The sequence below is a fragment of the Dermacentor silvarum genome, chromosome 4 (genome assembly GCF_013339745.2).
Source record: "Dermacentor silvarum isolate Dsil-2018 chromosome 4, BIME_Dsil_1.4, whole genome shotgun sequence".
Taxonomy (NCBI): domain Eukaryota; kingdom Metazoa; phylum Arthropoda; class Arachnida; order Ixodida; family Ixodidae; genus Dermacentor; species Dermacentor silvarum.
This window is the reverse complement of record NC_051157.2, coordinates 85,776,262-85,800,613: the sequence shown is the minus strand read 5'-3', so window position 1 is coordinate 85,800,613 and position 24,352 is coordinate 85,776,262. Positions and strand designations below refer to the sequence as shown.

General features: G+C 46.6%; 1 protein-coding gene and 1 long non-coding RNA gene across 2 annotated transcripts in view; one reads left to right on the top strand and one right to left on the bottom strand.

Annotated features, from left to right (window-relative positions):
• Window positions 1-23,958, top strand: part of LOC119450347 (epidermal retinol dehydrogenase 2-like) — an 80,169-nt gene extending 56,211 nt beyond the window's left edge. The window contains 1 exon segment of the mRNA XM_037713781.2: window positions 23,709-23,958. Coding sequence (XP_037569709.1) covers window positions 23,709-23,808 — 100 coding nt within the window. The 3' untranslated portion in view covers window positions 23,809-23,958.
• Window positions 12,549-13,569, bottom strand: LOC125944731 (uncharacterized). The gene is made up of 3 exons (XR_007466408.1): window positions 13,444-13,569; window positions 13,290-13,394; window positions 12,549-12,628 (listed from the first exon to the last, which is right to left on the bottom strand). It is a non-coding gene; the product is annotated as an uncharacterized LOC125944731 (long non-coding RNA).
• Window positions 23,959-24,352: the final 394 nt, after the last annotated feature.

Sequence of the window (24,352 nt, the reverse complement as noted above, 5' to 3'; positions counted from 1 at the left end):
TACATGCTCACTGGCATCAGAAGTGCCTGCGCCGCCGTTTTATCGGCAGCTTGCCTTGCGAGAAGACTAACGCAACAATTGGGAAATACCAAGAGTTGTCGCAATATCGGCAAGTTACATAAATGTTAAGCACGCTTCGCCTCAAGGCTACATTTCAAAGGTGAAGCTGCGCAATTTTTATAACAGAGATTTGGAGCAGCGCAACTGGTTTGTGTGGCAAGTGGGCTGATTGCCAAGTTGGCCGTAATACAGATTGAATTGAATGCACTTTCCTGAAAGGTGAAGAGGAGGTAGGTACTAAAGACACCTTGATACAGGGTCTTGCCTAACCCGGGAGGAACCCCCAGTACCGCGGCCGGTTTCGTGCTGATGCAACTCCGGCGTGATTTCGATTAAGTAGCGAGGCACTGGACCGTAATAATTACGGCTTGCTATAGTTGCAGTGGATAGTGGTGCATGGCCGTTCTTAGTTGGTGGAACGATTTGTCTAGTTAATTCCGATAACGAACGAGGCTCTAGCCTATTAAATAGGTACGGGTTTCCCAGCACCTTACAACTTTCTTATAGGGACAAGCGGCTCCTAGCTGACTAAACAGAGCAATAACAGGTCTGTGATGCCCCTAGATGTCTATAGGGCCGCATGTGCGCTACACTGAAGGAAGCAACGTATCTTTATCTCTGTCTGAAAAGGATGGGTAACCCGTGTAACTTCTTTCGGGATTGGGATAGGGGCTTACAATTGTTCCCCTTGAGTGAGAAATTCCCAGTTAGCGCGAGTCATAAGCTCGCGTTGATTACGTCCCACCCTTTGAAACACCGCCCGTCGCTACAAGCTGTTGAATGAGCTTTAGTGAAGTCGTCGGACCGATGTCCGGCGCGGCCTTTCGGTTGCGCCGGTCTGTTGGAAAGATGACCAAACTTGATCATTTAGATGAAGTAAAAGTCGTAACTGTAGTCAGCTTTCATCATTCGGCGGATTACTTTTACCGAGTACACCTTATAACACTCTCCTGCGTTTTGGAGGCGCTCGAAGAGTATACTGCGATAGGTAGCGGAAGTCTCATACAGCAATGGAGACGTGGCCGCTCCAAAAACAGGGAGTCACTGCACATCTCAACTTTTGTGCCTGTACGTTGCACTTCACTGCACGCCATTGCACTCGCCATTGCACTGCACGCGCGCTTGTAGCTTCTAAATTTGGTGCACGCGCATGCTTGCGTCTAACCCGTGCCACACAAAATGCGGCATGTGATCAGCTGTAAGTACTTTATTAACTGTGAGGCACACAATAGAAGACAGCTCCTGTACCGTGGATGATACGGGGTCTACTAGAACAATATGTAAGGACAAACACTTAGTCAATCTAGTTTGCAAAACTGCGCTTTCAGAAGTACCTCTGCATTACAATTCGGCTGAAGAAATAAAGTGCGAAACATTTCTTACTTGAATTATTTCAAGCCCCAATCGCAGCGTCGTTAGTGAAATCGTAATGTTACAGATTTGACGGTATTTGTGGTATTCTTTTTTTCTGCCGGAAACACAGAAGCTGTCAGATTCAGTTGTTATTTTTTTTATATTCAAATGGGGGGAGTGTTATGGATTTCCCTTGGTAATTCACTTTCTTTTCTTACTACTGATCCATTGTCTTGACTGTGTTCGAGTCGGCGGTTGCACCCTTTCAGCAACGATGGTAACAAATCAACACGATAACCATGATAGAGCAATGGGTGCACTGAGAGTCACTCAGGTGATTTTATTGTCATGGCGATAACATGTAATTAATAACGAAATACGGATGTTGTGTGTCATTGGAGATAACAGGAAATGCATCCCTGAAGAGTGGAGTACTGGACATTGCTACTGTGATTTTTCTTCATTTATGTAATAAGTTGATTGTATAGGAGATATTCGAATCGAAGAGTGGTGCCGGCGGCTCTTTGTCAAACCAGGAAATAGAAAGATGTCACCGACGTTTATACAGAAAACAAAGAAAAGGTAGAACGTGAACAAAAAGTTACGAACACCACACAAACGAAGCGAGATTTCCGGTTGAAGTCAACGAAGATGCGTGTCAATTTGCTTCTGCACGCCGCACCCGTTGCCTACCCACGCTTGTCAATTACCTCGCACAGCAACTTTGACTCCAAGGCTTTATAGAGAATGTGCCCTGAGCACGCCTTACGCGTACTATGCACTGTGCTTATGCTGTGTCTTACCGAGCCACGTCGCCGACGAGATGCATCGGCCCAGAAGCTGCGCCCAATCCTCCCTGTGCTTCTTCGTGACGTCACGCATTGAACAGATTGCTCCGCCTCCCCTTCCTCCGTCTCACCTTCGTAAGTGTTTTTTTCCAGCACTGTTTTTGCTTTGCCCACCGTCGGCTTGACGCAGTTTTCCGCAGTCTCCGCTATAGAGGAACATCTTGAGCAACGTTGACTTGTGGCCAAGGCGGATAAAAAAAAAAAGAACAAATAAAAAGAAAAAAAAACAGAGCTCGTATTTTAAAAAACAATAACATCGTCGCTGGTTTATGCGAGGAGGAGTCCACGTATAGTAAGTAGCACACACTAAATTTTCGAGCATGGCCGGCCACTGGCAAACAATTCTTGCAAACTAAAATCTTCCTTGTATACTTCCTTTAAATACGACTCCATATCTAATAAAAATAAACGGTCTGTTTGGGCTTCCTACAAAATCCCGCTTCGTTACACGCGCTTATTTCTTTGGATACTCCTTTGGCAAGGCTGCAGTCTAATACCATACACAAACCCAAAGTAAACGGCCGACAGCAGCGTGGCCTTTGCTCTTAGCAGATGACCGCGAGACAAGTATATATACCTATGTGGAGAACCGCGGAAAACTGCGTTCTGCCGCACCCTGTGCGCATTTGTTTGTTTGTCTGCGTGATTGTCCACTTGACTGGATGCTTTTGTTCGTTTCTGTATTGCTGCTTTGCACTGCCCTGCCAAAGTGTTTGTGATAACGCATCTGTGTGCGTGTGCATGTGTCTTTCTTGCTATTCCCCCTTTTGTGTTGTGTTGTCTGTATATACCCTATATGTGTGTTGATTACTTTGCAGATGTAGCAGACTCGGCCGCGCATTTTATAACTTACAATTTTTTAAATGCGAAGCATTTCTTGGCGAACATTTGCCACTTTGACATGATCTATCTATCTATCTATCTATCTATCTATCTATCTATCTATCTATCTATCTATCTATCTATCTATCTATCTATCTATCTATCTATCTATCTATCTATCTATCTATCTATCTATCTATCTATCTATCTATCTATCTATCTATCTATCTATCTAGGCGCCTACGTCTTGGTGCTCTCATGGTCGTTTAGTTAACTTGGTAGGTACCAAAATGACAAAAGAAGTGGGATCTGCCCACTTCTTTTTCTTTTTACTTTAGATCGACGCACTGTCTTTAAACGGGTATAGTATGGTATGGTACGGTATGTTATGGTATGGTATGGTATACTATGGTATGGTATGGTAAAACTTTATTAAGGACTTTCGGAACGCGCGTCAGCACGTAGCGGGCCGCTCGCACTTCGGTAGAGAAAGGCCGAGCCTCTCTGCTGCGTCGCGGGCCCGATGGACAGTCCATAGCTGGGCTTCAAGATTGACTATTTCCCGTGAATAAACATAAACTGCTAGCTGAGTCAGCTTTATGCGAGAATTTTCCTTAAAGAATAGTAAAGAAACAAGAACAATGGCAGTATGGGTTTTGCGGTGCACGCTTCTTCGCGCGGAACTTTCGACATCCTCTATAGACAGCAATTTTTCGCGGGCCACGTATTTTGGCCTTGTCGCCTAGCTTATATGCAACTCAGCTTTGCGCGCGCGCGGGCACACACACACGTGGAAGACTCGCCGGGGAGCAGCGTGTCGCGTGTTTTCTGATTGTTTACCGCTAGTTTTCATTTTCATTTTTTTTTGTAGGTAAGAAAAGAAAACAGGAGAAACAAAAGGGGGAGGGGGAAGTCGAAAAGAACGCTTGAGCAAGTTTAACAGCGATCAGTACTTTCTGTTCGTTTCCTGCTCTCTGGTTGGCCATTTGCCTATAAGCACTTCTCAGGCCCGTTCACAACCTTAAGAAGGCGAAGGCGGCAACAGCGACACCTGAAGCATTTTATAGTTGGATTGAGGCGTCGCGCGAACTAAGCGACGAGGCTGGCGAAACTGCGTCTGCATGATCACATATCTTCGGTTCCCTCTTATACAAGACTATACGTACATAATAGCCTTCGGCGTCGGTCAGCGTATAATTTGGTCCCGGCGTTGGCCCGAACCCGGCCTTCGGCCGTTTTTCCTCCTGACTTTTATTATTATTTTTTTTTCGTACTGTGGTCCATATGCGGCCTCTGCTCCATACCGACGGCTTCAGGACTGAATTTTTCCTCTTCACCGCCTGAACGTTTTGTTTTGCGGTTTACTTTCGTAAGCGCGTCTGCTCCTCCCGTTGCCTCATCGCGTTTCTTGCCTCATGAATATTCCTCTAGCAACAGGCCGTCTCTCGAGCCTGATGTACGAGACACAGACTGGCTGGCTCCCACATATTTCAAGATTTAATTATACTTACAGGATTATGGATCACTTAGAAGAACTGAGAGGATAATAATGCTCAGTAAAGAAATGAGCGAAATATAACGAATGATTGGTGGTGCCCCATTCCTTTGGCGCAGTACAATCGCATTATTATTTATCAAAAAAAAGAAAACAAAACAAAGAAAACGTTAACTTCGTCCTGAGGCAATTCAACAACTGACATCGAAAACCAAGGATATTGTGAGGTGTTCGCTGAGTAACATCAGCTATGAAAAACGCCGTCTTCCTTTGGAATCGAGGAAGGAACATGGTATACCAAGATGTGTTTAAATCGGGGCTCTTTAGTTTGTGTTTGTCTTCAGATCACCTTGTCTGTTCTTCTTCTTGGCGTTTAGCTTTGATGGTTATCCATGACTGAAGATAGGCAGCGCACAGATATAACGACACGGACAAAGCCAGACGCAAAGTTCTGAACTCAAACGTGTTTTTGTCAGCTTGATGCTCCTGTTACGTTGTCTTATCATAGGATCACGTGTCCATTTGGTTTTTTGTAGCCTTGGGGTTTTTTGCCCCTGCACGTGCCCACGGGCCGGTATATATATATACATCGCCTATCGTTAAACTTTGCTGAAAGTCGGCGCTTCGTCCCGTCTCGTTTTTTCCGTGTCGTTTCCCCGGTGCGCTGCCTATCTTCGATCTTCTTATGAGCGTGTGCTCCGTCCGTCATGGGCAGGGATGGTCAGGGTATTCCCGGCGGCCTGGTAGAAGTCTCACGGGTAAGCTTATCAGCCGGGTTTAGCTCCCGGACGGCGCGTCGGCCCGGTGTTCATTGCACTCCTCGTAATAGTACACCTTACGGCATGTTCAGCGCTACGGAGAAGTATAAGCTGGGGGTCAGTATCGTCGTCGCCTGCGAAAGCTTCAGAGCGCTGGGGACACAGTCTGGCCTGCCCTGCACTTTGTCAAAAGTTGAGCAAACTTTAGCTCAGGAAAGTTAGGGACCGGCCTCGGTGGACATTATTTTTCCGAGCCTGTCACGTGCGTCTGGGCGATGGAGATTAGACAGCTCAGAGGACGTTGATGAGGCACGGTGTAGGATGATTATCGCAACGTGCGCACATGTATCACTGTGCTTCTCGGTGGATCGTGCACGGCAGCTCTACGCTACTATCGGCTAGCAGCGTTAATCATTTCAAACCACTGCTCTATATAGATACGCCTTTAGGCTATCAAGCAGTTATTCCGGGGCTTTATTCATTTGTCTCACCATAGGCCTCAAGATATGATAGTCGGTATCTCAGAGGCGTCATCGCAATTCCCTTCGTTCGAGCTCAGCGTCAGGCCTAGAAGTATGTAGCAGTAAAGACAGCCACCTGTGAAAGGCCAGTCTTGAGCTGGTTATTCGGCCAATGTGTCGGGTACGTGCCTTTTTGGGCTTCTCCGCCGCATCACGCTGTACCGACAGGCACTGTACACGGCGGAAGGTTCTGATTAAAAGTCACAGCGGGACTCTGAAGACAAATGCGTGCACGCTTCCTCTAATGATTGCGTGTGACCAACTATACCTCTCTATGCTACCTCTCTGATTGCGTGTGACCAACAGTGGGTGAACAGTCATTTACAGGTCTCCATCTTGCTCTGAACCTTTTTGCCTTGATGATACGTGGCGTTAGGGAAAGCTTGAGCCTGCGTAAATCTTTTCAGTCAACTTCGTATTCGCAAGCCTATAGCTGTCCAGCCGAATGCCTTATAGCGTCGAGAAGAAAATAGAAGTGACAGGGAGCATGGCGCGCAGCTGACAAATAACACTCACGTGCAAGTCACGTTTCAGTTTGGGCTTGCCACAACCGGTTGTCGGAAATCGACCAAAGAAGGACTTAAACTGAAATCCGCGAAGAAGGGTGAAGAAGGAAGGCATAAAATGGACACAACCAAAGAATATTGTTGCAATCAGATGACCAGCCGCCTTCAAGCATTACGTTGCGGAAAGAAAATATCTATATATACATATAAATATTTGCTAGCAAGCTAGATATATTTTTCTGGAAAGGCATTGAACGGAGGAAGTGACTTGTGATTCCGATATCATTATACGGCACGGAAAAATAAGACCAGAAAAGGGAGCACATGCGAAGCTCTACTCTAGCCTCATTACTTGCGGATCTGTCGCTTATCGACACCGCATGAATGCGAATGTGGAGGCCAGGCGGCCAGTGGCTTTGCTTTTGGACTTCGTTATACGAACTTGCACGGCGCCATTCTTTCTTTGGCAACTTTGGTGGCCGGCGAAGGACGTGATCTGGAGCACGTGATTCTCCGGGAACACGGTGAAGTCGGTGACCCGTCTTTTACTTATGTCAGCTCCCTTTTGTCTTTGTTAAAGTCCTCAGGGCTCGGAAGGCTTAGCTGGACAAGGCGTATAGTTCAATGTCTTATACTTAAGACGTATAGTTCAAGGTTTCCCGTAGTTCGTTGGGCGAGTTGTATTGGCACATAGTTTATACTACCATCCTCAGAGACGGGCAAAAGGGTGTGAAAAGACGCGAGATACCGCTAGCAGCTACGGGTGTTTTGAAAAACGTCGTCACTGCACCTTATCGTGTCTCTTGTTTGCACAGACCGGCAGCCGGTAGAGGCCTGACCTGACTGCACCCTATATACAGGGTGTCCCAGCTATCACGCAGCGCGATTTAAAAAAAGAGGAACGGCGTTACGCGAAGCAAACCTAGTTTGTATTGTTTCCAGTACAGTGTAGTTGCCGCCAGTAATATTTTCGTTACTGATATTTAATTAGGTGATTGTAATTAATTATCTAACTCGAGAAGTACTGTCCTAATTATCAAAGTGTCGATGAGAAAGTTGTAGAGCAACATGAAAAACTACCGATACAGATTTCTGTTGCTCAATATGTGCTACATAAAAGGGTTTTTCCGAGCGTGAAAGAAGCCCGCAAATGCACGCAAAGTTCCTCGAGCGGCCAGTCGCGCGGCAATTCTGCGTGTATTCGTCGGCTTCTTTCACACTCAGAAAAACGCATTTATGTAGCACATTTTGAGCAGCAGAGAGCTTTATCGGGATACGTCACTGTTGTCTCTCTCCTGCGACTATCGCCTGCTGCGTCTGCAGTTTTCTTGACGAACATATCGCAGGCTCCACATATTCTTTGAGCTCAACTAGGCAGACACGCTTTGTGGCTGTGAAATAAAAGGTTTAGCTTTTTAGTAAGGCCTGACCTCCGGGAATGGGTAGCTCGCAGCTCCATGTTTTCTTACACTAAGAGTGCGGGTTTGCATACACGATGTGTGTGATAGAGAGATACGTAAACTTTATTAGAAAAATAATCAGAGTTTGGTTTTGCCCCGAAGGGGCATCGCTAATGGTCCAGGGCTCCGCTGGCTCTTGCCATCTTCTCTGCTCTCTGGATCAGCTTGAGCGGGTCGTCGAGGTCCGAGCTGAACAGCAGTGCCTCCCATTGCTCCCTCGTGGTGTTCGTGTCGTGGTGTTCTATGTTGTGTAGCGTGCACTCTCACGTAATGTGGTATAGGGTTGGTGTGGCCCTGCACCACGGGCATTCGTCCCTGTAGGCAGTGGGGTGTATGCGATGTAATTGTATAGGTTCGTGTAAGTGCCTGTCTGGAGCCTACGCCAGGCAGCGGCATCCTATTTCTCTGGTTGCCTTTGTAGGCGAGTTCTGTGTGAGTAGCAACGTGAACTTTTTTTCAACTGTATACACACAACAGTCCGAGAAACAGCTGTTCGGCTTTACAAAGTGTAAGCTATTAATTAATTAATTAATTAATTAATTAAACGTTATTATTTCGGGTGTCTATGTAGCCGCGCTTGTTTTCTGAACATCGGCGACGTCCCTACGCAACTGAATGCCCCACAGAACGATGAAATGTACCAGGTTTTATAGAACATGGTTTGTTGCGAAACGCGAGTGCTACAAAATATGAAAACAGCTGTTTGTTTTCGGTGAAGGGGGGAATAAGTTCCCGAAACGCTGTTTTTGTTGTGGCATTCCTCGTTCTGATGGCGTACTCACCTCCTCATCAGTTGAGAAGATGGCCACTTGGGAAATCATCGGCACAGCCTCGTGTCCGCTGTTGCTTTAACGTAGACCAAATTGTATACTATACTACAACCTGCGTTTTCACGCTAACAACTTTAAAATATGGTATTTAAATCTTACCGCCTGTTTCGTTCTCGCTCATAGTTCTCAACAAGATTGCATTTTCTTTCGCTCCGCATGGCACATTAATGCACTCGGCATAGTCACTCAATCACTTGGCTTATTACCAGTGGGTTATTGCCAGTCTGGTTTATCTGGGCACGTATTTGCCGAAGGTTAGCAAGACCCACTTCACGTCTCTGTAACAGCGGCACGCTTCTCCGGCGACGAGGTGCGCATACTACGAGGGTTTTTCACTCTATTTTTACCCCATTCAGAGCAGACAAGCGACGATGTCAAATGCTTTAGTGAACGGCTGGATCCGTAGCGCTGGCTCAGTGGCCAGGGCCTTCTGCTGCTGACCACAAGGTCGCGGGTTTTATTCCCGGCCCCAGCGTTCGCGTTCCGATGAATGCGAAATAAACAAAAAAAGGAGAAAGAAAAATGGAGACAGGGAAAAAACTATCTGAGGACACCTAAACACCTGTTATGAGTTGTGAATGCGAAAGCGTTAATGTCCAATTGAACGCCGCTGAACAGTCCTTCGAGTTATGAACTCCTTGCGGGCAAGCGAGCGCGTTTTGATTTGGCCTTACCGTTCGAGGCGCAGTTAAAGCACAGGCGAGTGCTTGCGCGGTCAAGGAACGCGCCGAGAACACAGGCTTCCAAGAGAGAGAGCGAAGGTGACGTGGCGTCGCGGCGATGCCCTCTCCCCTAACGCAGCAGATGTTCCCTTTCACCCGCTCTGCTTCATTGAGGCGCGCTCGTGACGTGGCGTCGCAGCCAATGGGAATTTACATGCCATTTCAATGCTACAGACGACAGACGCCGGATTTTTCACTCGATGGGCCGTCTGACGCTTTTGCATCAAAAACTAATGCTCGTGCGCTTTTAATCCAAAGCTCCCCCCCCCCCTCCCCTTCCCACTACGGCATCCTTCAGAGCTCCAGCCTTACTTTGGGGCGTTAAAATCAATCGACCAATCAATCAGCGAACGGTACATGCGGGCAAAAGAAAAATGCGATCTTGTTGGAAAATATGAGTAAAAACAAGACATTATAGTAAGCCGCATAATCAGTATTTTAAAAGTTATTTACAATGTCACTTGAAAACGCCGTGCCTGACACTCCTCCCTCTCTCTGCTTCCTTCTCTTCGTGTTCACCTTTTTGTCTACCCATGTCGTGTTTCGTGTTCACCCTTTTGTTGCTTCTCGTGACCCGTGTCTCCGCATGAGCCTGAGTGTGTGTCGTGGCCTGTTCTCCTCTCGCAGAATGGTTCCCATGAGGGTGCTGTTCATCGGGGCCCAACTCATGAACACGCAAAAGGCCATGACCCACTACTACGGCCGGTCGTAGAACGGCGGCGGCGACGCACCACACACTTACCTCAACGAGGCCACCGCCGTCCGTGTGTGTACGCGCTTGTGTCACGTGGCTTGTGTCACGTGGTCACCGCCTCTTCGGCGAGGAGACCAGCGCAAACCAGCCGGCACCGCCAGCGCTTGCGACTCTGTCGTTTGCGCACGAGTAGCCCAAGGAAGTTTAACAAGAAAGACGAAACTAAAATAATTGTGGCTCGCAATGCCTTCTGCACTCGAAGGCTGAAAAAAAGAACAAAATGATCAGGTGGTGAGCTGAGCTTGTGGAGTAACTTGTGCCAGTGGGTACGGATTCATCTTCTTGTAGAATTCAGCGCACACAAGTGACAAAAGACAAAAACTCGCCGTTCCTGCCCGTGCGTTTCTTTTTCTTTTTTCCTTTTTTTGTGTGTGTGTGTGTGCTCACGGCAATTTTGCGCGCTGAACTCTACAAGAAAATGAGCTGAGTTTGCACTTGCCTTTGAACCCTCGAAAATGTATGTTCGTCTTTTTGTGTGCTTTTTGCTTCTCGTTATTCTTCTCCTGTCTCCATCACTTGATGTATGTTTTCTTTATTTCTTCTTTCTTTTTTTTTCTTTTTCCCGAAGTGAAATCTTTGTAAAAGGTTCCGAAGTCCTTGACCTATGCGCCCCGACTAGACCGGACCTGTCGTCAGACAGCCATTTAGGGTCGTTTGAAGAACTTTCGTGCACTGCGAAGTCTCGGAGACTGGAATGGAACAGAATTTATTAAAGTATTATTAGACTAGAAACACATACAAAAAAATACGCACCAATGAAACAGCATGAGCTTACGCCACTATGTATAGCAGGCTGAAATCAGCTTTATAAATAATGAATGCGGAAAATTCCAGGTGATAATTTCGTTAAAAAAATATAAAAAAAAACTACCGTCACGGCCGGGGCATCGGCCTCGCGGGACAGACGAGATTTTGTTATTACTTCAGACAAGGAAGCTCTTTATAGCTGTGTAAAACGTTGAAGGAAGGAAGGCGACAGAACTGTCATTCTTTTAGTCTGGTCTAAGATACGCCTTCTGCGTCTATTTATTTTTCCTGCTCAAATGTACATGTGGCAGTAAACGTGGTTTTCTTTCCTGTCTCAGGTAGCTTGAGGTCATTGTGCACTAAACCTGTACCTATATTCAAAGTAGGGCAAGATGTATTGAAAGAAACGCTGCTACACACCATTCTGAGCTTCGGAGCCGTGTTGGGAGCCCTGCAACGCGGCTTGACGACAGATCTCGTGATTGGCGCTGTGGCTTCGAAACCTTTGAGAAAGACTGTATGTTTCGTAAGTGTCCTGTCACCCAGTGTCTTACCCTGATTTGTCCTGTTCTCTTTGTATTCACGGTGAAGTTCAAGTGCTATCGGAAGTATTTACGGAGCAGTTCATGCATTATCAGAATGCGTCTTTTCGGAATAATGTAAAGCTGTTTCGCATGGCGCGATTTTGCTTGCGATTTCGTATACTTGCGAATTCGCAGATGCGGCAAATGTATACCGTTGACCCCTTCGTATACGTGTGATTTATTCGGTGTTCGGAGGGTGCTGAAATTATCTGCGAAATCGCTCGTGCAGCGCGGGGATAGGACCAATAATAACGTGGATCGCCAGACACGTCATTCAGGCCTGCCTGCTTATTTTTTTCTTTTTCGTTTTGCTATGCAGTAACGGAGTTCATACACAAAATCATTTATTAGTTTGTTATACGTTGTTTTCACCGAAGCGGCACTGAATAAGCCCACGCGGCAATGTCAATTCAGTTTTACACTAGATGCTCGCACATGCGAAATTCGTAACCGCCGCGATCTTGTGTAACCGTTGCGATTTCCGCATTATATATGACGGACATTTGACGGGTTTCTCTTGTGTGCCTTTTCTTTCCTGTGGGTTCTGCGCCCCGCCTGGTTCGCGTAGTTTCCCGAACTGTCTTTTTCTTTTTTTTTCTTCAGTGATGTGGCGTATCTCGATTTTCTTATTTTCTGGTGGCAGATTCGGAGAAACGCTTTGCTAGCACAATAGTACAATGGTTCCGAGTAGAGGAGAAATTAAGTTTTCGACCCGCCAGAAGTCAAATTATGCACTGTAATATAACTTACACGCTTAAAATTGAGTAAGGGTGTAGATTATTTTACAGTGTGCGCGTCTGCAAAAGCATGCAGCGCTTCTCACCGTGCACTGCGGTGCCATGTGTGTGCGCGAGAGCTTTCCGTTTCATGCTTTTCTTTGGTACCGTGTTTTTCAAGGACGACAGCAACCGCAACTCGCGTCTACGGTTGCGGCCGCGCATTCTTATCTGTGACCTACAAGCTGCGTCAGAAGCACAGAAGAACAGATCGTTAATTTACTTCAACCCAGAGAGAGAGAGAGAAATATCGTTATTTAGTGTCCAGCAGTTAAGGGGCACAAGCCCAACCTAAACGGCGGGCCAAGCCACAAGAACAACAAAAGAAAGAAAAAAACAAGTTCAGTTTGAACAAATGACTGTCGGTTGTTACGCCCTCATAAAACTTTCTCCTAAAGCGCCAGATTTTTCCCCGAAGGAAGGAAGGAAGGAAAGAGTGGAGAAGGAAAGGCAGGCAGGGTAACCAGTTCAGCGCAACCGGTTTGCTACCCTACATATGGGAGCGGGGTGAGGGGGAATGAAAGATGGGGAGGAGAGAGAGAGAGCACATAACGTACACAGCACACACATCGTCAGTCACCGTCCGTCACTCTTGCGTGGTACGTGACATCACTGTCATAGCCGCTTGTCCAAGCCCGTTTCCTTTAAAAACCTAAGCAGTCCCTTCGTCGCTTTCAGCTGCGATGTCTTCTGTCGACGACACGTGAGAATGGTTTCAATTGACAGCGGTCGATTGTCCAGGTGTGCTAGAACGGACTCCAGGGACTGTCTCGGAACATTATATTCAGGACAGTCGCATAGAATATGTTCTAGCGTCTCCTCGCAAAGACAGGCATTGCAAAAAGCGTTGTCGGCCATTCCAATGAGGAATGAATAAGATTTCGTGAATACCACCCCTAGCCATAAGCGATAAAGCATAGTGGCCTCTTTTCGGCTGATTCTAGTTGGTATACAGAGGTGCATCAAAGAGGGCAGGTGGTGTTGACGATTGCTTCGGTTGGTCTGGCTGCTTGGTGTGCACCATAGAGAGAGCGTGATCTCCTGTGCAAGCACTCGAAGTCTTTCCCCCAAAAGAGTGATGGAAAGATAGGATAATATAGGGGCTCCGGTTGTATGGCGCGATGGATTTGATTTGTATATCTATGTAACTGAATCCTGCTTGCGTAAACTCCCGCTAGTGACCTTGGTCGACGACATGGTCGGTGACTGGTCAGTCGCGAGTATAATTGGTAACGCGAGACTTCAAAGAACGGGGAGTCGTTCCCCTTATACTCCACCTTGACCGGGCGCAATGCCTCTGCGCGCATTTGTGCCTGCAAAAATCCAGAGTGCACACGACGGTGTCGATCGCTTTACGGGATTCATTGTTCGAAGGCGAGCTGTGTGAGATATAGCGGCCTGATTGAGCTAGAGTTCGTTGAGCATTGCTAACGTTATTATTGTTCTGGACATTGTTTCGCGTAGCTTCTGGTGATATCCTTTCGTTGTTTTCTCGTTGTACCTTTATCATCCAGTTGCAGAGCTCACACCTCGTAAAGTTGCTATACGGGGAACGTTCCGGTGAAATCGCGCAAAACAATCTCGTAGCATATCAAACACTTTTTTCTTGTACGAAGTTCTTAGTCCCAACGGCAGGAAATTAATATCTTCCGAGTTTCCGCAATCGTTCGAAAATGTTGAGAATTTGGCCTTGCGAGTGTGTTCTGGCTATAGTTATCCGCGTCATAAGTCCCGCATGTCATGGACGGCTTTAATGTATGAAATGTATGATCTCGGCATGCGTCGCGATTGCAACACTGTGCTTAAGCTTTTGAGGAAAATAGGTTCGAGGAAAGTGCGATACGTCCAAGTGAGCCACGATAAGCTAGAGCCGAGCTCTCAGTTACCCGGTGGACTGCAAAGTGCATGACTACAGTGACAACTTATGCGGAGGTCAGTTCGCTAACGTTGAATCTAGAACAGGAGTCCGGAACCCCTGAAGATCTGTTGTGTGGTCAGCCTTGGCCTTCGGAGTGATCAGACCTTCTCTCCCTCTAAGCTACACCGACAAGATTTTCTTTATATATAAAACAAAAAAATTGGGGACAAAGGAAAGGCGAAGGCGTGGGTCCCTCTGATATTTCAGAATCAATGCAGGTGAGCGTCAAAGCTACCCACCTGTAGAGCATTCTTACGACATCTCGCTTTAATCTTATTGAAGCAAGCGCAAGATGCAGGTTCAAGTGCGTGCTAGCGTTTACGTGTGTTTCCTTACAGATTCTAAGAGAAATGTCGGAGGGGGGGGAGGGGTGGGGGGCTTTGTTGTACAATGCTTTTGAACTGAAAAGAACGACCAGTGGGAAGCTGTAGAAAAGAGCTGGCATTGACGAAGGAGTTCCACAGGCACAAAGACAGATGCGAAGAACAGGTAGAACTGCAGGAGGCACAGGCCAACAACTGACAATTCTCTGCTCTTTTGCCAGGCAGTGTCTAAATAAACTGCTCTAAATTTAAAATCAACTGCGTGCCCGGCGGTGACGTAACATTTAGACGGCAGGCCAGTCCTGTTTTTACAGCGAAGCTGTATATGGCTAGGTTCTGACCAAAAGTGCATGCGTCGACAGGGTGTGTAGCAAATGTTGCGTCGACAAAATTGAATCCACAGTAGCCTATGTAGGTTCCTTAGCATAAGTGTCAAAACCAGTGATGGATGACCATTACATCGCAGTCTACCAACCAATCCACCAATTAAGGTGGATGAACGAGGATTAAGGTGGATTAGGGTGGATTAATTTTGATTAAGGTGGATTAAGGAGGATGCATTAAGGTGGATTAAGGAGGACTAGGGTGTATTAAGGTCGATTAAGGTGGATGAAGGCGGATTAGGGTCATTAAGATGGATTAAAGTCGACTAAGGAGGATGAAGGAGGATTGAGGTGTATTAAGGTGTCTTTGTCTTGATGCTTTAATTGCATATTTGTAGTCATACCCATATATAAATTCGTCATTTTAGAAGAACACATAGCAGCTTCGCTAGTCGGTCCTTCTTCACAGAGTGGAAGGGCACTAAGTCTTCTTCCCGATAAAGATTTAATCGCCCTTATCCTTCTCCGATCATTGCATTCTACCAGTGCTAACATATGGGGCCGAAACTTGGAGGTTAACAAAGAAGCTCGAGAACAAGTTAAGGACCGCACAAAGAGCGATGGAACGAAAAATGTTAGCGTAACGTTAAGGGACAGGAAGAGAGCGATGTGGATCAGAGAACAAACGGGGATAGCCGATATTCTAGTTGACATTAAGCGCAAGAAATGGAGCTGGGCAGGCCATGTAATGCGTAGGATGGATAACCGGTGGACCATTAGGGTTACAGAATGGATACCAAGAGAAGGGAAGCGCAGTCGAGGTCGGCAGAAAACCAGATGGGATGATGAAGTTAGGAAATTTGCAGGCGCAAGTTGGAATAGGCTAGCGCAAGACAGTATACTTGGAGATCGCAGAGAGAGGCCTTCGTCCTGCAGTGGACATAAAATATAGGCTGATGATGATGATAATGATGATCCTTCTCCGAGACGCTACGCACTGCAAACCTCGCGAGCTCTGAAGGGGAATGCGTGTTTTTCGTCGCAGGTTATCGCCACGTCTCAAACACCAAAGCTAATGTGCGACGCTGGCGCGCCTCCCTTACTAGTGTGGGAGCGATAATCGACGTTCATTAGGACTCTCCCTTGAATCAAGTATTTTCGAGCATCTCGAGTTATGCGTTGTAACAAGTGCGACAGCTGCATTGACGATCGCTTGCTTTCGGCTGACGGAAGAGCAGTGCGCGCCATTTCTCGAAGCACTTGTGCTCAGCAGTCAGCATAGCTGTCTTACACTTACTTGCAGCACTAACTTACACATGTTTCAAATAAGTAATAACGATTGGCGGAGTTTAAAGTGTCAAAGATGTTGATTGGTTATGAAGGACGCCGACGTAGCGGGAGGCTCCGGGTTAATTTTTACCCCCTGGTGCTTCTTTTCAAGCGGCCGTAAATTGAAGTGCAGGAACAAAAAAAAAAAAAAATGTATTTCGCTACAGTGGAAATACGGCCGCTGCAACCGGGAGTTGAACCAGTGACGTCGTGCCGGGCAGCAGAAATCGAAAGCCACCACTGCAGCTGCTGTAAAGGCTCATTCACACTATAGGCCTACACGATAGCGATTTTGGTCTGCCGACTGTTGGCGACAGCAGGTTACAGAACGGAAAACGCTGCGGCCAACGGTTGAAAGGACGGAAAACGCTTTCGCCAGCAGTCGGCAGACCGAAATCGGTGTCGTGTCGGCCTATAGTGTGAATGAGCCTTAAGGGAGCAACGTGTAGCTGAAATTGGTGCCGAAATTGATGCTATCGAGTTTCTGAAGGCATTGTAGACGGAGAAAAAGAAAACAAAGGAACTCTGTCAACAGAAGCCAACAAATATTTCGCCAACCGAAAGCACAATGAAGGAGATGAAAGAAAGGTCGTATACAGAAAGGAAGGGAGGGGGAGACCAGCGAGCAGGCGTGGACGGAAGCATGCAATGCACGCATCCGCTGCGGCCCCTTTGTCCATTGTTATCGCAGCTGCATGAAGCATATACGAGTGCCTCCGCCTCCGGTTTTGTTGTCTTTCGAGGTGTTTGTGTGTCGGCGATTAACGCTGAGACCGCTATACGAAGCGGCCACTTGTCGGCCGGTGTCCTATACAGTATTCAACGGAAAAAAAAGAAAAAGCGGACAGTCGGGCGCAATGTTTTAATGACGCTCTGAAGCTCTGTGCCATAATGACTGTGTCTGCGAAATTTTCTCCCGTCGTCGCTTGAAATCAACCATTCATAAACACCCGTCGCGGCGACTGATTGGCAATGGCGTTGCGCCGCTGAGCTCGAGGTCGCGGGTTCGATTTCGATGTGGGCGGAATGCAGGAACGCTCGTGTGCGTCACAGAACCCCAGGTGGTGGGTGTTGCCACTACGGCGTGCCTCATAATCAGATCGTGGTTTTGTCACGTAAAACCTCCAGAATTTAATTTTTTAACTTAACTTTCAACTTAATTTTAACCCTTCGTGAACTCTCTGAGGCTGCGCACTTGATGAGCTGCATTTTTTAACATAAGATGTGGAAGATTTATGGTAAAACCAATGAACGTAGGGGGCAAGGTGTTGGAATACCGATTACAGTCAAACAGAAACACCCTTTGGGATTTCAAGTTAGCAAACTGGCGAGTCTTTCATGTGAATGTTTGGCTATTGCAAATAATCTCATTTGTGCCCTGTGCAGGAAAAAAAAAGTTAATGCGGTCAACTTCCTTTCGGTAGCTACCGGGGCAATAGTTTACAGAACACAGACGTTTGCCAAGAAGGTTGACTATCGATCTGTCGCGTCTATAATCTCTTGCTGCGCGAACTTAGAACTAAGTGTGCCGCCGTTACACGTTGCGAGTGCGAAGTATTAACAGCGAAAGTATTTCGTGCTTGTCTATTGCTTCTCTCTCTCTATTTCTTTGGCTACTCCCCGTGATAAACATTTTTCTGGGATAGTACATGTGGCGCTGCAAAGCGTTTCTCATCTGAATTTGCGACCTCTTGTGTGCACGTGATTTGCCTCACTTATCCATGCTCCACATACTTTGCACCCATTGCCTTATGGGGGCACATTGGCGTTACTTGCGCGTTTTGAATATGTATGGTATGCACTCTGCTGTATATACACATTTCTTTTTTCAGTAGCTTAAACCGCATTAATCTATCTGCGCATAACTGTTCGCGCATCGCGACTTACGTCATGCGGCACTGTGATAAGGGCACGTCATTCATCGTGGCCCCCACTCACCATATATCGCGCTCCGAGGAAAGCGCACTACCGAAGTACCGCGGTATAAAGAGTATTTTAGGCATAGCGTCCACGGGTCTTATTGCCCATGCGCAGTTTGGGGGGAGCGGTAGCAGTAGCGGTAGAACGGCATTGCTATAGGCTAGAAATATTCGTTTCTCGTGAAGCCGTAATGTTGATCGTTGTTGTTGTTATTGTGTATATTTTCGCTAACGGGCTACGGCTTTCGAGGAAGAAAAACTAGGATGGCGGTGCCATTAAGTGCATGGAGTCTTGTTTTGCGTGCGAATGTCGATAATGCAATCGTAAGTGAAACACGTCTTTCGCAAAGCGTCTTCCACCGGTGTTGCTGTTCAAGATTATAGATATATGCCATCTATGTACTTTTACTTGTATAGAAACAAGGTATTTTATTGCTCAAATTTTCCTTCACACATGCGTGCGGTTGAACGAAGTGATGAATGGTTTACGGTGCGGGCATTGAGGTGATATGTGTTTTGTGGCAAACGCTGGTGTCTTGTGTCGAGTGCCTTGTGCACTGTATTCACTGTGATTGAAGAGGGAATAAACCCCTGCAGCATTTCGAAGCACGCAAGGTTGGAAAGTTTGTGCACGCTTTCGAAGCCACTCGAGACACCGCCATGCATTTTTGTATGCCACATACGAGTATATATCCAGTGATTTTGCACTTACTTTTTTTTTTCCTCTGAAGAGCGTTTTTTTCCAGGGCATTTCTTTTGTTGTTGCTCTTGTTGACATTTTAGACACGTCACTTTACACTTGTTGCGTTTTGTTTATCCTGAACGAATGTCATTAAATGTTTGTTAAACAACAGTTTGCGCTGATGTTGCGTATCCGCCCACGTGGCTTGCCGTGTGGAAAGGAGTTGCGCCTTTCCCCGGCGAGGTGTGCTTGTGTCTTCCCACTGTAGTCTTCTCGCTTCAAGGTGGCTGTAAGCCTCTACCTAATTTTGTCTCTATCAGTTGTCTACAAATTCGCCATTGTAATGCTCTGCGTGGACGTCGACGCTCAATCGCGAATGTTGCAAAATACAAGCTGTGGATCTCTCAGTTCCGAATGTAAGATGCATACTGGGACAAGCTAACGCAATGCAGAGCAGCAGTGTGTTGGCCGTGTTGGTAAACGTATTCGCAAAGTGCTTTAGCGCTGGCATCAAGACTCAGACGCCACAGTGAACCGTTTATTCTCTGGAAATTTGCACGCTCGTTGTAAAAAAAGGCCTCCTCTTTATCTATAGCAGAGAAGGTATTTTTACAAGTAGTGTGACGTTCCTCGCAGGGGTGATGGGCGAATGTCGAGCACGTGTACCAGTCGAGAGCAAAAGTCTGGGGACCAGAGGGGATGTTAAAAATTTGTATTTTTTTTTTCTTCACAGTATATGACATAAAGGATGAAATCAAGCGGTACTGCCTACACGTACGTGCGTCTGTTTGACTATATAGCGTCTGGCATTAAGACAATTTCACGTTGCACGGCTGTGCTATAGAAGAACTTTTTTTTTTTTGATGCCGTGGTCTCTAGACTATTGCTCTCGACTGTGCATAAGTGGTGTGCGAATTTTCCAGAGAATTTTCCAGAGAACTCTCGAATTATGGCGCATGCATTGTTGCATCTAGGTCTTGTTCTTGTATATGCCTTCGCTCAAGCGCTTTCCAACTTCAAGCAGTAAGACACGCGCGACACCACCGCTTTCGCTTCAAACGTATTTTGAGTAACACGATTGGTCGCGTCGGCAGACATCCTTACGTTGACAGCGAGTGAATTGGCTGCACTGCAAACGACGGCACGTGCGTTTCTCTGTGAGGAAACAACCTTCGCCAAACGGCCGTACATTCCGTCTGCAGTGACTTGCGAGGCAATCAAGAAAACGACCATATAAGGATGCGGAAAGAATAACCGCGTGACGAGCAGACGGACAACCGCGCCTGCAGTGGTTGCAGTGTCGAAATGTTGGTTATGTTGCATATCTGATGAACTGCCAGGCATTTTTTTCTCTCTCTCTTTTTCTTCTTTTATTTATGTGTTGGTTTCCCCGATACATTGATTCCCGATCGTTCGCTCTCCTCTACTCTTCCTCCGTTACAAGAAATGTGTCGATTTACATGCAGTCAACAGTCAGAAAAGTTCCAAATTTGACAAGTCCTTGTAAGGGTCTTCTCTTCATAAAACTCGACGTTATAAAGTGCGAAAATGCTGTTTCAAGACGTACCTTTTGGAATGTATTCGGCCCAGTAATACGCGACAACATGCACAACACGTTTATGCACCAACGCTTTCTCGTAGGTGTTGTGGTGCGAGCTGCGTGCACGTATCCCACGTGCCCGGTGCTGAGCCTATACGTACGACAGTATACAGGTTTGAGAAAGTAATAAAGCAAATGTCTCACTAAATGGGCACAGTTGCAGCAAGGCTGTGGGTTTGTGCTGTCAGTCTATAGCGCACAACAACTTGCTCAGTGTGGTTCTTGCGCCACCAAACATCGCTCATCATGCGCGACTCGCTAGACCACACCTCACTTTTATCTTCCAGCCGCCTATAGCTAACATCACTGTACAACACATCGATTGGCCGAGCAGCTTAGCAGCGTTTCCACCAACCACTCCACGAGGAAGTGTTAGGCGGTAACTGCTGCAATTAGTCGGAAACAGTATTTCTGCTTCCTCAAAAATGCTGCTGCTTGCGAAGAATCCTGTAGCGGATGTCGTTGGTGTCATGACTGTAATTTGGCGATCAGGCTTAGAATTCTTGAGTGAGTGCCTATAACAACCTTTATCGCGAAAAAAAAAATAAGCTGGTTATAGAGGAGTAACACATTTAATTTAAAACTTGCAAAGCTTCTAGCTCAGAAGCAGTATCGAAATAGCTTCGTTTATCGTCTTATCGTCTTATCGTTCGCAGACACCGTTGTCTCCCTTCGTTAACAAAGTTCTTGCTCGACGAAGCTTTTATATAATCAATTCGAGCACGAACTCAAGAGCTTTTAGCGCGAACCGAAGTAACTGTCGTGTTACTTTTTTTTTCACTCATGCTCTATATCAGCGAAATAGAGCACGAGTGACCTTGTCACACTACTGCTGACCCCTTTCTAACTCAATGCACATGAACTACGACTGCAATAATCGTGTAGACATGTTGTAAAAAGAGAAATACGGACGGTAATTCACTATGAATACAGTCGAACCCGGGTATATCTAACCCATTATAGCTAATTATTGTATATAACGAACAGCAGTAAAATCCCCTTGAAAATTTTTGTCCAAAATATTTATTTTATATATCGAAATACCTATGCATCGAACTTTTTTTTCTGATCCCCTTCTGATTCGATATATCCGGATTCGACTGCATAAACATAGACGCCAATCGAATTCGATGTACAGTCGCCACCGAATCGCCTCTCTAGTGAAAGTTCTTGCTCTGGCTGCGTTTATCGAGGGATATGCCAGCGAAAGTCCACAAGGAAGCAGTGGACGTGCCGCGGCTGACCCTGCGATCGAGCCACGCGGGCGAATGGTGCCACCGCTGCGGCCGATGACGTCATCGTGGCCCGCCTCGCCTTGTTCCTTCTTCTCGACGATGGATCAAGGTTCTCATCATCGGCACAGCCCAATTTCCTGGTCGCCGCGCGGTGATCGCGCAGGTGCCAGAAAAGCGCGCGCCACGCGTGCCTATTGCGCGCGCGTGGCTGTTTGTTTCCTTCTCTGCTCGTCCGAACCATCCGTTCCCGCGGGGGCCGGGAAGAGGCCCGTCGCTGTGCTACTGCGTGCGTGTGACGTCATCGAGAAATTGGGCTAGGGTAGCTGATTGGGCTACTGGTGATCCGTCGTAGGGTGTTTATACTGCGCAAAATATAGAGAACAAGGAAAGAGGCGAGACAAGTACATGCGCTCACTTCCAACTTAGGTTTTGTTATTAGATACACATAAATTAGTCACGTCAATTAACGGCAACCGAAAAAAAGAAAACACGCTTAGGTGTCATCGACTGATCCGAAAAAAAAAATTAATATGTTCGAGCGACACAAAAAAAAAGTATATCATCGCAATGGCCTCCTGCGTGTGCTGCTTCTACTCCAAGAAAACCAGCTTTTTCTCTGATAAGGCACAGCGCCGCAGCCCAGTGATTGGCGTCACTCTTGTTCACGTGTCACAAGAACGTTCGTACATCTTCGGAGCGTTTTAAATGACGTTCTAATTGGAGTGGCTGGCAGCTGTTCCGTGTTTTTCCAGGACCCTCGAGGCGCTGCCTCGTATATCGCGCATATGACACACCCAGCGCACATGTATTGACGGGTGTTTTTGTATCGGCGGGCTGCCACGTGAAACATTCTGTGGTGCTCTATACGTATAGCACTGTAAGCAGAACGTAATCCAAGAACACCACTGCAGCAGCCCTCAATCAGACGCTAAAGAAATAAAGCGTTATATATATAATCATATCATAAGAAGCCAACAAACAATGACACCAAGGACAACATAGGGAAAATTACGAGTACTTACTAATTGAATTAAAGAAGCGATAAATTAATGGAAAATAAAAACGGTTGAAAAAACAACTGTCCGCAGGTGGGGAACGATCCCACGTCTTCGCATTACGCGTGCGATGCTCTTACCATTGACCTACCGCGCGCGGCGCAGTTTTCCCATCCACTTTCTGGGGTATTTATGTTTGACCACTAGAACTAATCCTGTTGGCTTCTTACGATATGATTTATGTATATATATATATATATATATATATATATATATATATATATATATATATATATATATGTGTGTGTGTGTGTGTGTGTGTGTGTGTGTGTGTGTGTGTGTGTGTGTGTGTGTGTGTGTGTGTGTGTGTGTGTGTGTGTGTGTGTGTGTGTGACAGAAAGAGAGAAGCATCGTGACATCTGTAGCTGCTGCTATAACCCTGATGACACTGATGGAGAACATGACTGGACGCGCACAAGCTTGGCGCAGAAAAAAAAAAAGCATTTTTGGGAAATTGGCCCCTAGGGAAACGTATTAGCAGCACTTGCCCGGGGTTCATTTTCCACTGCTATAGCTGTATGTTCGGTAAGATCATAAGCGCTACTTCGAACACGTTTTCGTTCATTGTGAGCGGAAGTATTTCCGCTTTTCCGTATCCTCGTCATCGCGAGTATGTTTATCACGAGCCTTTCACACATAGCAGGGCGTGAACTACTCGCACACGCTGAAGGGAACTTAGCGTACTGCAAACAAATAAAGTACTGGTAGCACCGCGCGTGCGCAGAAACTTTTTTTTCTTGCGCGTACGGGCGTTGATCACCTTGCGCCGACTACAGCAAACACTCGTGATAATGAAATCGCTTTATTCCAAGTTCTACGAGCTGCCTGGAATCGTCAGAATATCGCTTCTATCAAGTCGCCCCTATATAGAGCACTGTTTCATTTCAGCGTACTGCGTTTTACATGCCTCCAGGCAGCTGGAGTGCTCTTGTCGCGTTACTGGCTCGCCTATCGGCGTTTAACGAAATACTCCTTATAACGAATTCCGTTTTTTTTATCCGAGGATTTCATTATATCGAGGCTTTGCTGTATGTCTAAAGCTCTCCCATTCACACACATGCCTTTGCCTTCTCGGTCCCTACTCGCAGGATACTACCGGTCAGCGCGATTGTGGCGCTCTCCCGGGGTCTCGGCGGATTCGAGGTCATGGACAAGTTCATCGGACGTGGCATCGCAGCAAAGGCCTGAACATCGGGCGAAGCCCGCCGTTACATCATTTGGAGACCAGAGAAACATCTTCTGCGACTTTTTTTCCCCTCTCTCTCTATTCTTTTTTTTTTCGTTCCACTTTCGCGTCACAGCTGTTTGCACCACAGTGGTTTTTCAGGCGCCTTTCGGTTCCGGTTCGTACGCAGCCGGGCATTGAATGTCTAAGCACGCATCCACAGCGCTATGAAGCGAGGGGGCGCGTGTTGGGTTTGTCCGATACGGGGCTGGCCACCATCTTTATTTTTTTTTTCACCTATAATAGTTACATTTGCCTCTTTAAGGACGTCGAGCGAGCGTATAGAATTAACGGGGCGTGTTTCTGCTAGTTATAATAGAGGATATTTCGGCATATTTACAACCTCGCAACGGTGGTTTCTTCGGCGTCTGGTGTCGCTCGTGTTGCACGTAACCCCGAAGCTGTCTCTGCCTTGAAAGGTAGATTCACACGATCCAAAGAAACTTCCTTTAACTAGCAGACCTTTGCGGTGGCTGTGGTCATTTCGTCACCTTTGGGCCGACCTCA